We start from the raw sequence: 16,392 nt of genomic DNA on the forward strand, positions 1-16,392 counted from the left end.
ACAATCATGTTGGAAGTGTTTCCGTGTGAGTATGCTATAAGTGTAAAACAATGCTTTCACATTGTTTTTTTTTTTTCTTTCATTGGCATTATATTTAATGGCAAAACCGAAATTTGCTCACATCGCAGATTTGAAAGGCGCCGGTGGTGAGAAATCTGGCGCTTCCTCGTACCGTTACCTTGCTTCACCGCGTTAAAGTGTGGAATGATGGTTAAGTGCCCTCTAACATTAGAGCAGGGGTCACCAATCCTGGTCCTGGAGGGCCGGTGTGCCTGCAGGGTTTAGCTCCAACTTGCTTCAACACACCTGCCTGGATGTTTCAAGTATACCAAGTAAGACCTTGATTAGCTTGTTCAGGTGTGTTTGATCAGGGTTGGAGCAAGAATCTGCTGGACACCGGCCCTACGGGAACAAGTTTGGTGACCACTGCATTAGAGCATAGGGGTTGAATATTTACTTGTGGGGAGGAGTTTCCCCATCTCAGCTCGTAGACATACAGGCACACACAAACAGTCAATTCTGAGAAATATAAAATGAACACAAATTATTTAAACATAAAACCAGGGGGAAAAAAATGCAATTCACAAGCACGCTCACATAAAACAATGTTGTACCGAACGGTTCAATATTATTTTGAGAATCATGGCATCCCTAATATATACAGTTTCAGTTTAAGTTTAAATAAAAAAAAAAATATATATATATATATATATATATATATATATATATATATATATATATATATATATATATAAAACTTGTGTAAAAATTGTGCACTCTGAAATAAAAGCACAAAAACTGTCACGAGATGGTTCTCCTCAAGGGCTTCAAAGAGAAGCTTCATTAATATAGACTTTTTAGATACAAATGTGTACATGCACATTATTCGACTTTTTTTTTTAAGGATAAATAATTTATGCAGTCATGAACATGTTTTGACAGCTAATATGACGGTGATTTGATGCTTTGCAAAAGTTGCAGACACCTTTACCATTTAAAATTTTTTTTTTTTTTTTTATGCAAAGTTCATTTATACAGACAGATATTCCTTACACCGATTAAGAAACTTGAATAGGACAGGCTACTAATAAAAAAAATCCGCTCTAAATCTAAAATATCATAAATTGCTAAATACTCTTGACACATGAGAGTGTAAACCCTGCAGCCAACAACAAAGATGTAAAGTTCTTGTTTAACAAACTGTTTACTATGCATTTTATGTATATTTGCTCACATGGACAATAGAATATTAATCAGATTAAGCTGCTGTGCCGTCAGTCAGTCGTAATATTGCTGATCATGATTTCGAGGATCAATAGATCAGTCCTTTTACAACACATGCAGAGATTTCAGATCAGTTCATCCAGATATTTTGATCTGATTCACAAACTTGTTTGAAGAACCAAATTAGTCAGAGATCAGTTATCAAGATTAAAAGATCCAGGATTTGCCAAATCATATTAGATAATTTAAGAGAGGTACGAAGAACGGACCCCTGGTGATCCAAATTTTATGTCTAGCCAGCGTCTAAGGACAACGTTATTATTTTTTTTTAAAGTCCAATAAGGACTTCAAATTACATTGATATTTGGTAGATTTAGGTTGTGTTAAAAAGTGACCAAAATCCAGCATCTGATAAATGTCATAGTTGTAACATCCACACAACATTAAGGTGTAACATGATTACACTTTGATATTTGGTTGATTTTAGGTTTAATGTTAAGGTCGATCTAAAGTTGGGTTCTGACCTCAACCCGATTTTCATTTCTAAACAAAATCCAATGTCCCCACGACATGGGGTACGTTGAAGTACAACGTCAATATGGTGTCATGTTGATGTCCTGTGCCTGCAGGGATGTATCTTCGTAAGATTGGTTTGACTCTATTTTACCCTATTATAACTCTATTTTGACTAAATGCCAGGCGTCAGACGTGACCCTATAATTTCAAGGTGACAAAATTATTATGAAACATACAAAATTATCACACAATCATTTTCATCTGTTTCATACAGTATGTCACTCTGACATTTCTAAAAAGTCAAACACTTTTCATCATATGTCAAACATTTTTTAAAACTTCTGAGATATTTAACATTCACAAACAGCTACAGTACACACTTGATGCAAAGTAATATTCTGAAAAATACATTGATTCAAGAAGCTCTACATAATAATATTATTATTATTATTATTATTATTATTATTAATTATTAAGAAGAAGAGAAAGAAGAAGAAAAATAAGAAGACAACACTATTTGGTCTGTGTACTTCCTGTCCAATTCACTTTTAAATGTCATTTCTTTATAAACATCATAACAATTTACTAGCAACATTCTGATGTTTATTATTATTATTACTATTATTATTATTATTATTATATTTTAGAACTACAAACAAAACTGTTACAGAAGACAAATATTTATGCAATTGAATATTTGGCACAAAAATCACGATTGTGTGGCAACAACAATTTTCTTAATATAACATTTTAGAACAATTTTTTTTACCAGTTGATTTAAAATGAATTGGTTATTTTTACAAATATACTTTAAAGCAATAGTTCACCCAAAACTGAATATTCACTTACTATTTACCCTCAAGTGGTTTTAAACCTTTATGAGATTCTTTCTTCTGTTGGCTACACAAAAGAAGATATATATTTAGAAAGACAAATAGTGTGTTCAATAGTCTGCTCTTTTGTGTTCAAGAGAAGAGGAAAAAAACAGAAACATGTTTGTGACAAGTGAAGGGTGACTAAATGATGTCATCATTTTCAGTTTTGAATCTAAAAATATGGTTATTACCATATACATTTTGTATTTCTAATAAAATAAAAAGTTAAAAATTTACACAATATTGATATTAACACAGTATGATGTTACTGATATTTGCACCTTTTGTAAGAACAAGTGTGATGACATTTGTGACTTGTTTTTTATGCAATGTATCAGCATTGTTTTGGAATGATTTAAGTTCATGTTGCTTTTAAAAAAGCTTAATATGAGTGGTAATTTGCACCTTAAGGATGTTAATTGTAATTCTGAAAACCAAAACAAGCCGTTAGAAGCCTCTGTGAATTTTCTTATACTTGCTAGGAAATTTTACTTTCACAAACGGGGGTTTCTTAAAATAATAAAAAAATAAAATAATTGACTTCTTGTGAAATAGAACATTTATTTAAATCACTTAGATTAATTGATAATAAAAATGTGCTTCTTTCTTGAGTAAATATGATGAGATATTTCATGCTACCTTTTCTTTTTTTAAATTGCATTATCATTATTATTTTATTATTATTTTTATGTGTTTTTTTTTTTTTTTTTTTGCTCTTTATCCTGTATATTCAATGTGAATGTTGTGTACAAGAACTATATTACTATATTATAAGTTGTATTATAGAGTTTCTTGGAATAAAATAAAAAAAATCGCTTGACTATCTTCCAACTTTCGCTTGAATACGAGTGCGCAAGTGCTGTGACCAAGTTAAAATCATAATAAATGGCTCCCTCTTGTGTTGTAACATAACGTTTACAAGATTAGACGTCTAACATACAGGATTCAGATGTACAAGTACGTACAGGTGCGTTATGTTAAATATTTAGCTTTGCTAATCTCGTTCATAAACCAAGGAATTCCATATTCATTGACAGAAATAATCTGTCTACTTGTGCATTATTATGACCATCTTCTTTCATAAAATCGCACGCGCAAAGACACATAACCACCACTAGAAGGCAGCAAAAGACAAAGCATCCACCAACAGTCAACATTTTATCCAGACTCACTTCTCCCACTCTCAGTTCATTGGAAAGGTGAGTAAAAATCAAATAAAACACCCAAATCGCGCATTTTTGTTGCAGAACTACTTAGAGTTTACTCAATACTGTTCCTTTTCCAAACCTGATAAATGGCAAATCCTATGAACATCCACATATAGATTAAAGAATGTCAACAGACTGCAGAGTTTCCAACAGCAGAGCATTCATTTATTTATTTGGGGGGGGGGGGGGGTCTGACAATGAGACACAGCAATGCTATTCAAGGGCTTCTAGAGGACAGAGAACACTGCTCGGTAATGCTTATCTGTCATTGGCTGTCAGCTGCTGTTTTCATGGTCCAGCACATTCAACAATTAGGCCTTGTGCATCAATGTTTCTATTCAAAAGCAGACCAAATCAAGGACTAATAAGGAGGGAAAATAAAGGGATGATGAATCGAGTGGAGGAAATTGAATGAGGGAGTGAATGTTAAAGAGAAAGCGAGAGAGAAATGGTAAAAAGTATGTATCAAAACAACAAAACAAGAGTCAAAGTGGATGTTTGGCTAGTAAACAGAAATTGAGGAAAACTTTTACACAAACTGTAACTAGCCAGACCACACCTGTGCATTCCACGCAGAAGTTTAAATCAGCCTTAACACAGCGGGGTCATGTGACAACACGCAGTAGGGAAAGTAATCGAAAACATTGACCTGGAAAAATGTAATCGATTATAGGTTATGAATGTTGATTTCGATTACTTTTCGATATAATATTGTACAGCTTCCTAATAAAAATAAGAATTTAAAATATAGATTTGTTAGGGGTGTACTTGTATATGCTGAGCACTGTAGGCTACAGCATACACTGAACACGGAGTCCTGAAAATGTTACATAACACAAGAGCTTTTCCCCACTTGAACCAGTTAACCCCAGTTCATTAGCAACATTTTCACTGTTGGATGAGTGCAAGCTGAGGCTAACAATGAGCCTTGTGGAGCAAAGGATTTCAGACCATGATCAGCAAGCCTGCCTTTCCACAGTCAGACAAGTGTCTAACAACATATTATTGTAATTATATTTTGTTGTTTTTTAATTATGCCTTTTTGTCAGCTTTGCTCCAAAATCACCCTGATGTTTTAATTATGTTCGAAGTGAACACATTTATTTAATCATGCCTGCTTCCATTTATTTGTCATGACTGAAATGCACAAAAGCGTTCAAGCAGTTTTTTTTTAAGTATAAAAGGTATGTCTAAGTTCTAATTGTCTTGTTTTCATAAGCACAGCAACACATTTATTATGCCAGTGGTTAATGTACAATATCTTTACCATAAATTGTGATCGAAGTTCAGATCAGATTGCAGTCAGGAGTTATTTAAAACACAAGCTAGTGCCTGAAAGTAGGTTTTGGTCCTCTTTGAAAAAGATATTTGACAGGTTAGTTTCTGCAATAATTCAAAAACCAATGGACAAATGCAGCTGGATTTTAGTCAGTGGCACCACAGTAATGCTCATTAAAGCAACCATTAGTCCAGTTTTCATTATCACAAGGAAATTCATCAGAAATTCATTCATTTTATTTTTATGACACACATTTATATGGATATACCTTATTAAATATTATTGAAGTCGGCCATGTTGGATCCAACTTTTGTTTTTTCAATAGGAAGAGGGTTATTTGACACATCGAACTTATTGGGTATTTCACAAGAAAAGCAATGGTGTGCTAGGTTTTAACATAACTTTATTCTTTCATAAGTTATTTGCAAGTTTCTTAACACTTAGAAAATGTGTTCAATGTGCTGCCCATTGTGTTGGAGGGAAACGCATCTTTATGTAGCAATTTCAAATATCCAGTAGCCTTGAGGTTTCCATTGATGAAGAATGGCCCAACTATCTTTGTTGTCTATGGTGTGAAGAGACAAGATGTGCAGCACAATAACTCACCATTGTTTATCTTGTGAAATTCCCATATAAGTGTGATGTATCAAATGACCCACTACCTATTGAAAAAACAAAAATTGGATCCAAGATGGTCATCTTCAAAATGGCCACCATGGTCACCACTTATCTTGAAAAGTTTGCCCCCTCACATATATTAATGTGCCACAAACAGGACTTTAATATCACCACCAACCATTACCATTTTATTAAGGTGTGTCCATATAAATGGCCCACCCTGTATATATTTATTCATTCATTCATTCATTCATTTTCTTTTCGGCTTAGTCCCTTTATTAATCAGAGGTCGCCACAGCGGAATGAACCGGCAACTTATCCAGCACGCGTTTTACGCAGCGGATGCCCTTCCAGCTGCAACCCATCTCTGGGAAACATCCATACACACTCATTCACACTCATACACTATGGACAATTTAGCTTACACAATTCACCTGTGCCGCCTGTCTTTAGACTGTGGGGGAAACCGGAGCACCCAGAAGAAACCCACGAGAACGCAGGGAAAACATGCAAACTCCACACAGAAACGCCAACTGACCCAGCCGAGGCTCGAACCAGCAAACTCCTTGCTGTGAGGGAACAGCACTACCTACTGCGCCACCGCGTCGCCGATATATATTCAATTCATCTTTATTTATATAGAGAGCTTTTACAATGTAGATTGTGTGAAAGCAGCCTAACATAGAGTATCTAGTAGAAGTTTAGATTGAACTTCAGCCGGTCAGTTTTCAGAGTTCAATTTGTTTAGTTCAGTGTGGTTTGATTTTCACTGCTGAAAGTCAAAATACTGAAAAGCAAATCCATCAATGTGCAGCTCCACAAGTTTCACACAGGGCTACAGCGTCAACGCTTGACTCAAGGTGTGTCTAAGGTTGGAGCTGACGCGATCGTCATAGCAGCGTCAGCAAATGGAATTCAGTCAGCAATAGGCCACTGTCTAGCTGGCGTATTTACATACAGCAATCTGACTAGCTGATGCTTCCGTTGGCGCTTGAAAAGTTGAGCTAGTCCCAACTTCTGCAGCGAGCAACACCTCTGAAATGGTCCACAATGCAGTTTGGCAATGCCTGACATCACCCATTCAAAGTGAATAGGAAGCGTTGACGCTGATGCCCCATGTGAATGGGGCGTAAGGAACTCTGTCTGCAGCCTCGTGCAAACCCTGTGTATACTATATATATTGATGATCTCAGCTTATCTAACAAAATAACTTACAATAACGGTCCAAAAACTACTACAACCAAATGTATGTTATAGTAAATATTACATACAAATTAAAAAAAAAAAGAGGAACATCAAATGAAAATTGTTGAAATTTTGTAGGTGGCATTTATCATTATTCTTTTGCAATATTTTGCTTTAACTTAAATGTATTATCTTTTCATTTCTAAATATGTTTGGTGACTAAAATATTATTTGAATAAATATCTCTGCACCAAAAATGCACCAAAATACATGCCTATATTCATTGAGAAATAGGGGGAAATTCATTTTCAAAATGGAGTGTACTCAATTATGCTGAGCATTGTGTACATAAAAAATTTAGGTTGATGCAAACATAAATAAACTCAATGTTGGAAAAATGATTTCAGTTATATTTAAATTACATCTAGCCCAAAGGCTGGGTTTGGCCATATTTGAGTCAACATTTGGTTACAACAACACAGCATGTTTTTTTCTTTTTTCTTTTTCTTTTTTTTTCTTTTTTGATGAAAAAAAATGCCTGGTGGACAACAATGAATAGCATTTATCTAAAATCAGATTATTTGTAACACTGCAAATGCAAATGTATGTTAAACCAAACCCTTGGTTTAAAAAGTGTAACTTAAATCTAATTTAATAAGTCCAATCATGGATTAGTCCTTATTTGACCCAACATTTGGTTATAATGACCCAGAGTGTAACAAACTAGGCACACTGTTAAAATGTTTAGTAAATTACACAGTACTTAACTTTAATATGAACTGCATTTACTGTATGACAGTTATGCAGTATGTTACTGTATTTTAAAGTTGCATTGTGAAAGTTAGTGTACATTTTACAGCAAAGATATATAATATATAGCAAGATATATGATGCTGTAAATATTTTTGCTGTAATTGATTTACAGTAAGTCACTGCTGCCATTAAGTTACTGTAAATTCTACAGGAAATTGTTAACAGTGTAGTGTATCCAAAGTTTCCAACAATTATAATAATAAAATCTTCTTGAATCAGCATATCAGATTAATTTCTGATGAATCATGCTACAATGATGGATAGAATAATTGCTGCTGATTTCAGACAATCAGAGTATTTTTGATAAGACATAAGAAGTGCAGCTTGGTGAGCATTAAAACTTTCTTTGAGATTAAAAAAAAAAACTGAACTCACCAATTTCATGACCAAGTGATGAGTTTAGTATTGCCCCTGCTGACGCCACCACAGCACACGTCCTGTACTTCTGCTGCAGTGGAGGAGAAACCAGCTGTTTAAATCCCAGATCGGCAAAAGGCTGCTCAGTGCCATTCAGAGTCCTGATCTGGGCTTGCTCTTTCATCTGACACAACAGCTCCTGCTTGCTTTTGTTCAGCTTACGCTGGCCTTTGTATAGAACTCTGTGCTTATTAGTGTGAACATGGTCCTTCATGGCTCGCTGCAGTTTTGCACTTAGCATCCTGGAGGACACATGCCCCTTCCACAAACCCCGGACCACCGACCAGGGATTGGAAAAATAGTCATCTCTATCATTATCTTCAGGTGGAATTATCTTGGACTTCTTTACGCCAAGCCCACGACGATCAAATTTCCTAAAATAAAAATATTCTTTAGCATGAGGAGGTAAAAACACTTGTCTGCGTTGATAAGGACCTCTTCTTTCTGCAAACACACCCCAGCGGGCATTACTGGATGACTTGATAGCCCTGCCACTATGCTGAGAGTAGGTTGAGCGCGAAGATTCAGAATTGAAGGAGGAAACAGTCTTAGGGTTCTGGTTCAATTGGAAGTCAGCGAAGTATGTGAAGACGAGGAGTGCGAGCAGCATCCAGACCAGCAGGGCCAACAGCAGAACTTGAGCCGACTGCTTCATGGCATGTTGCACTCGGAGCAGTCGAGAATCCTGGACCACCATCACTTAGTTCTACCGCTTTCACCCTAGAGGGAGGCAGAAAGCGGAGACACTTAAATTAGGGTGCACAGACTGTAAATAAAAGTGGAATTGTTAACCTAAATGTAGTAAATCAGAATAGTTCTGTTAAAATACAATTTATAAACCAGTTAAAGCAGTGTACTGCAGGTTTCTAAGAGTAATATTGAAGACTTTAAGACCCTTTTACAGTTTTTGTTTAATAGGTTTGGTACTAATTTCATAAGTTTACATTTACATTTGGTACAAAACTTTAAACTGATCACACTTGTAATACCACTAGTCATTCTTTCAAATCTGATGTCTTGATTTCGCTGTAGTTGCACATATTTTAAAATAGGCTCATTCTGAAAAAAGCAGCCTTATATACATTTCTGGAGATTGCGAATTGTGCAGCCAGATGTACGTTTAGCTGCATTTCGTCTTTAAAACAAATGCTACGGGGCGGTTGGCAGTGACAACGGGGTTCGAGTTCGTCAAACAACGGTTCCCGAAAGTGGCAAAAACAGACCAAAACAGAAGCCAAAAATATAAAATAAATAATTAAATAACAGGGTGAGAATCTGAAAATGTAGTAAATATGAGGCGAGGGCTTTTCTTTTTCTGGATAGCTTTGGGTTTGTCGGTTGGGTTTAGGAAAGAGGGTGGGCACCGGTCAATCTGTTCTTTCGAAAACACTATCCATTAGATTTAGGGAAGGGGAAGGGTGGGTCAGTCAATCATTCAGTCAGTTAGTCAGTCAGTCAGTCAGTCAGTCTACAGCAGCCTCTGGTGGATTTACACAACAACAACAACAACAACAGGCGTAAACGGCACTCACAAGAGAAATTTAAGATCTCAAAAAAACGTACACAGCAGCCTCTGGTGAATTTGCACAAGAACAGCAGGCACAAATGGCACTCGCAAGTTTTAGATCTCAAAAAAATTTACATCATTGTAATATTGAAAACATTTGGTTTATTCACTGAAACACAAGATGAAGATCTTTTTTCAACTTAGTATTTTTAACAACCATTTTTCAAAACAGACATAAACCTGACAAATTACCTTTGCCAAGGGCACTTACACAACCTGACATTTGTGGATGTAACTACAGTACAGTGTTGTAAGGTTTGCCAAAGTAGTCCTGAGCCCATTTGGTGATACCGCTTATAGATGAATAGTAATTTCTTGATGCAGTGAAACCATAGATATATACACACACTAGACATCGTATAGGGACCCTGAGCATGCGTCAATAGCGCCGCCACATTAGTACAGTGCTCCCAGGACAAGTGTCATTCAACTGCACTAGTCAAGACAGTGTTATTACGTGAAGATGCGGGACTTTAGCGCTGTCTACGGGTGTAGTAACGAGCAAACAAAGAAAACAAAGCACAAAGGCAGAACATTTCATAGGTAATATTAAGTTTTTTACGTTTTTGTATGTTCTGAACTTTTGTGCCCTATTATTGATTATCATATACAGTCGCTTACTGCATTCACCATAAGGCAAAGTAGCTCCAACTCACACTAAATACTCGGCTTATGCTAGTTTTGTTGAATAGAATCAGCAAACAATGCAAAAGAAATATGACAACGAGATGCTGCGGTGCCAGAAACTTGTATTACTGTCAGCCAGTAAAGGAGTCATTCATAACGGAGATTCATTCACAAACGAATCACTCGCTCCGTCAGTATGAGAAGTGAAAGCAGGAGAGGAGGTGTGTTTCAGGACATGATTATATCAAATTTAACAGGGAGGGTGGATAGTACATTTCTGTACACACAAACACAAGCTTTTTGTCAGGAATGCCAGTGCGATCACTGATCCATCAATGTAAAAAAGTGATTATAATTTTTCGTAATTTAAAAAAAAGGGATAGTAACATCCAGGAAAATTCCTGATCATAGATATATGTGTATATGTGTATATCTCTGGGTCTGGATGGCCACAGTCCTCCACTGCAGCTTGGTCCCGCATTAATTTCAAAGGAGTGTTACCCTGTTCCAAAATGGCAGCTCTATTGACACATTCCTTCCAATAGACAACAACAGGGTAGGCGACATCTAATGTATATATCTATGCAGTGAAACCCAAGGAAGCGAAGTTTGTTTAGGCTTGCACTCTTGTCCTCAATGCAATGAAGTTCCTCAAATTCCTTGAATCTTTTAATAATGTTATGCACTGTTGAAGGTAAAATATTGAAATGTCTTCCTATATTTCTTTGCGGAACATTGTTTTTAAACATTTCAAAAATGTTCTCACATATTTTAAAGCAAACTGGCAATTCTTGGCCTCTCTTTGCTCCAAAAGAACTAAACCGTTCTTAGATTCTGCCTGTCTCACTTTTTTTTTTAAATGTGTTGCAAGAACCAAAATAGGAGTATGTGTTTATTGTGGAAAGAAATAAACAATACAATATCATGAGGAACACATTAAATAATGTTTGTTGTATTGTTTGCAATGAAATACATGTCTAAGTCCATCTAAATACCACCACTTTTTTTCTTTTTTTCTTTTTTTTTCATTGTTACTGTCCCAACTTATTGTGATTTGGAGTTGCAAAAAGGAGTAGGCTAGAATATAAAAAGGAGCACAAAGCTATAAAATGTAAAGTCATGCTGTTATTTTCAAGAGTTTGGGGCATGACTTAGAGAGACTGATGTACTGCATGGGAAATGGAATGCAGATTTGTTTACAGAAGTGCTAGCCGAAATGTGAAGATTAGCCAAACTTCAGAGACACAAATACAGACAAAACAAGGATAAACAATCAATAGAGATGATTTGGAATTTGATTGAATGTTTAGGTTTCAGATGAAATGTAAAATTTGTCAGTATCATTAAAAGCTAAACTAAATGTTTTTACCACATGTTAGTGTTTTCCTCAGAGGAACTAGATAAAATAGTAAAACACTGGGTATCACTTTTGCATATTTACTTAATACCTCCTGATACTGCTCCACCATAAAATATTCTCCAGACTATAAGAAACTTTGTAAGTACATGTAAGCTTACAAAAACCCTAACCATAACGTTGCTTTCTACAAATACTAAAATTACAATTAGTTGAGAATTAGAGAATACTCACATGGTCGCCCACTGAAGCCAAGCAGGGCTGTGCCCAGTCAGTACCTGCATGGGAGACCACATGGGAAAGCTAGCTTGCCTCCAGGTTTCCCCCACAGTCCAAAGACATGCGCTATAGGTGAATTGGATTAATTAAATTGGCCATAGTGTATGAGTGCATGTGTGAATATGAGAGGGTATATGGGTGTTTCCCAGTACTGTGTTATGGTTGGAAGGACATCATCGTGTAAAACATATGCCGGGACACTTGGTGGTTTATTCAGCTATAGTGATCCCTGATAAATAAGCGACTAAGCCGAAGGAAATGATTGAATGAATGAGTGAAGAAGAGTACATTTTGATTGAAAAGGATAATCAAAATAAATACCAAATACTGTAAAGATACGCATAATCTTAAGAAAAGATGTGGTAAAAGTAGGCTGTTGTTTGACAAAATTATTCAATTGATTGATTTATTTTTATGATTTGATGAGATTTTGACAGCTTTTGCTGACTCTGTACTGATTTGCTTGTGGTTAGATTTTTGTTTACGTTTGAGTAGTGTCCTGACTAAGCTATGCTTCACCACCCACCGTAGAAGAAAGTGAAAGGAATAATGTCATGACATACAGCTGAAAGGGGAAATTGGGGAAAAATATAGAGGGAGGCTAATAATTCAGGAGGGATAATAATTCTTCAACTGTACATACTGCATCAATGCAAAGTCATTACTGTTGACACATGAGATAAGGTATGCGTCACCATTTGTACGGTATGTTTTATTAGTAAGTCCATTAGCTAAGGTGTGCGTCATGCTAAAGCCTTTTTTGTTTTCCTTTCAGTTACTTAGTGGGTTTGGTTCAGTTAAAATGTGTTTGACTTTAATATCAGTAATTTAGCACCACTTGTATTCCTTCACTTCTTTGGGTTTTATGACTTGGGTTTCATTTTATTTTTGTATATAATTGTATATACATGCTATATAATCATATATACGTAGTTGATTTAATGTTGTGTTGTATCATAACAGCTAATCTCTGGGAATTTATTTCTTTTAGTTCTTTTCTGTATCCTGAGCTAGTGGTATAACAGTAACAAAGGAAATGTACCTTCTTCTTCCTAATTTATCTCGTGCAAATTATTTGAAAGACATAAAAGAATGTAGTCAGATTAACTTAGACATGAAGGGAATTTACTAAAATAAAACTAGTTATTCTTTCAGCTCAGTGTTGATGAGAGTATACTGAAGAGGAGAGAATTCTCTCAGGAGTATTATGCAGGGGAAGTGACCCTAATAAATCAAGAAGTGCTAAATCCTTTATTGTACAGCACATGTACATACTTGTTACTAGGACTGCAATAAAATCCACTATTATATTTAGGGAAACTGTAGTAGTTTTCAAAAGCAATGCATCAATAGCTTTAGTGTGCGTGTTCATGATGCATTTATTTTCTCTCAGTTTACTGTTTAGAAATATCCAACCCAGGCTCATTCTGAAAATACACTTCTATATACATTTCTGGAGATCACCAAATATGTCCCAGGATGTAGTTTTTTTTTTTGTTTTTTTTTTGCAGTTTTTGTATTCACAAATTCACCAGAGACCGTTGTGTGCGCTTTTTGGGATCTTAAATTTCTCTCGAGAGTGCCTTTTGCATCTTCTAACGTCAATCCCCCAGAGGCCGCTGTCGACTGACTGTTTGACTGACTGGCCGATCAACTGACCCACGCTCCTCCTTCACTAAACCCAACCAATTGTATTGATTGACCCACCACCCACTTCCCTAATCCAACCAACAAATTTTAGAAGCATTCCAGAAAAAGAAAAGCCACATTTTTAACACATTTCCAGATTTGACTACATTCTCACCCTGTTATTTACTTGTTTTATTTTTTTTGGATTCTGTTTTTGTCATACATTTTGGATTTCTGTTTTTGTCATTTTTTTGGATTTTGTTTTGTCAACTCCTCTGCATCTCAAGTCTGCTGACGTACAAGGTGAGCTAACGGGACAAACTGGTAACAGCAGGAAAGCCGTCCACACGGAGGTAAGCAGTCAGCTGGTAAGCGAGGAAAGGAACGGCATCACACCGCCCTGTAATGTTCATTTTGAAAAATCAAACGCATCCATTTGTAGCTCTGGCTACATAATTTGCGTTATTTTCAAAAAACGTATGTATGCAAGTTTTTAGAATGAGCCTAAGTTGGAAATATCGGCATCTAGCATCAGTTGTTAATGTTAATAACCATTCAAGAAATCACACGATATTGCTTGACACTATTAGCAGGTTTGGCATGCTGTCACTAAAGAGAACCCTGAGCTCAGAGATAATTGAGCCCAAGGCTCCCACCTGGTCATTTAGCAAGTAAGGAGGTCTGAGATCAGGTAGGTCTCGACAGCTGCCCCCCCAAGTAAAGGAGGAGATGGGGTGTAAAGGGGGTGGGGGGGTCTTCTTCCAAAACGAAGATAAAGCAGTAGGGGGAATTGGTCTTTTTATTGTGGGCTTGGATCAATCTCATTGGATTATTACTGATTAAGGATGAGGGACCAGCCACAATCAATCATATCACATGCTCCTCAACTCAACTCAATTTATTTCTAGAGCACAATTAACCAACCACAATAGGTACCAAAGTGCTGTACATAAAAAAAACCCATAATGCATGCAAACAAACTAAAAATCAAAATACATGAACTCACAACACATGATTAAAAGCTAAAGAAAATAAGCGTGTCTTCAGTGACCTCTGTAAAGACTCAAATAACTTTCAAAAATTAGCTTGTAAAACTTAACTTAGAATGAAAATATTTGGGAATTTTATTGAGATGATAACATACTGTAGGGCTAGAAGGAATGCTTCCACCTAGCAACTTTGTTTTTTTTTGTTTTTTGTTTTTTTTTAAAGTCTAATAGACGTCTAAACATAGACATTTTCTAAATTTGGGCTGTCATTCAAACTGAGATGCCTAACAATACTACAAAACTAGACTAGTCAACAAACAGACATCACACGTGTAGCCATTCATTCCAGTCTGATGACTAGTCTATTTTTAGACTATTGTTAGATGTCTATTAGTTTTTCATCAACAGCCCAAATTTAGCCTTGTTTTAGCCAAGACGTCTATATTTAGATTCTTTTGAACAGAAAATGTGCATGCTGGCATGTAGCTCCATTGATCCATTAGGTCTCCAACAGCTGGCCAGTGAATTACTGAATTAAAAGGCTACTAAAGTTTGTGTCCAAATACTGTATATTTTCGACCACTAAAAAGTTGACACCAAAAGTAACATACAAATTAACGGGGCAATAAGGTGGCTCAGTGGTTAGCAGTGTTAAAGCAAGAAGGTCGCTGGTTCGACCCCTGGCTGGTTCAGTTGGCATTTCTGTGTGGATTTAGCATGCTGCGTTCTGCTGTGTTTGTGTGGGTTTCCCCCAAGACATGTCCAAAGACATGTGGTATGAGTGAATTGGATTAATTAAACTGGCCATAGTGTATGAGTGCATGTGTGAATGTTAGAGTGTATGGATGTTTCCCAGTACTGGGTTGCAAGTCCTCTTGGAAATAAATAACAAAAAAAGAACAAGTTAACTGGAAACAAAATAAGATTAAAGAAAGGTGATAAATAAATGTCTGCTGTTTCCATTCTTTCTCTGTTAGAATTTAGTCCAGCAGCTTCATGCCTGTATTTGAACAGTCTGCAGTATTTTGCTTTTTGTAATCGGTTCTGCTTTGAAGAAACTTTTTTCTCTTCCTAGCTGCCTTGTTGTTGATGTCTAAATAGTGAAAATGATGCAAAGCCTACAGGATCATTCATGAGTGAGGATAGAACAACAAACCCATTTCCTATCACTCCTCAAGAGCCTTAATGTCTGCAAATTTAAATCCCTTATGGGGGTTTTGTCAAAGTACAATGTGGATTGATTTTTTTTCTCCTTCTATCACTTTACAAGGATTTTCTGTCAAATCACATCCCTTTCATTCTCAGAGAAATCTGCTTCACACAATGAAGAAATCAATTTGATGTGCTGAAAATTGCTCTTATATGGGCAAATTGCTTCTGCTCGTGCTCTCTATTCTCAGCAGAGTTATAGAAGCACACAGAAGAAAGTTATCTGGTCATCTTTATAGCAGTGATACATCTAAGCATCATCAGAATATCGGTGTTGCTTTTTCTTTTTGCGCTCGTTTACATTCTAAGCAATTTATCTCTGGAGGTTTTTTCGAGCTGGATACACTCTCTGGACTACTTAATTATGAACTGCACCATGAGGTTGAGTTAGCTTGATAAGTTACAGTACATTTTAGTTTGCACCAATCCTAAGTTTAACATAAAGCTGGCTTAGTATTAATCACTTATTGTTACCATTGTAACTTACTCTGAAATGCAAGTCTGCTTCGGGGCAGGTTATGCTCTAGATTTAAGATCACAAACCGAGATTCCACCGATCAGCTGAAAGCAAAAGTGGCACATCTCTGCAACAATTAAGTC

General features: G+C 36.1%; 1 protein-coding gene across 3 annotated transcripts in view; it reads right to left on the minus strand.

The window, feature by feature from the left end:
* The window catches only part of st6gal2b (ST6 beta-galactosamide alpha-2,6-sialyltranferase 2b), a 58,180-nt gene that overhangs the window by 28,200 nt on the left and 13,588 nt on the right, over nucleotides 1-16,392 (minus strand). For 2 of the 3 annotated variants that reach the window (XM_005168717.6, XM_073953421.1), the window contains exon 2: nucleotides 8,094-8,855. In XM_005168717.6, coding sequence (XP_005168774.1) covers nucleotides 8,094-8,832 — 739 coding nt within the window. In that variant the 5' untranslated portion in view covers nucleotides 8,833-8,855. Of the gene's footprint in view, nucleotides 1-8,093; nucleotides 8,856-16,392 lie in introns of those variants that run through there. The other variant, NM_001171221.1, reaches the window with a different exon arrangement.

This window comes from Danio rerio, chromosome 6 (assembly GCF_049306965.1).
Source record: "Danio rerio strain Tuebingen ecotype United States chromosome 6, GRCz12tu, whole genome shotgun sequence".
Lineage (NCBI taxonomy): Eukaryota > Metazoa > Chordata > Actinopteri > Cypriniformes > Danionidae > Danio > Danio rerio.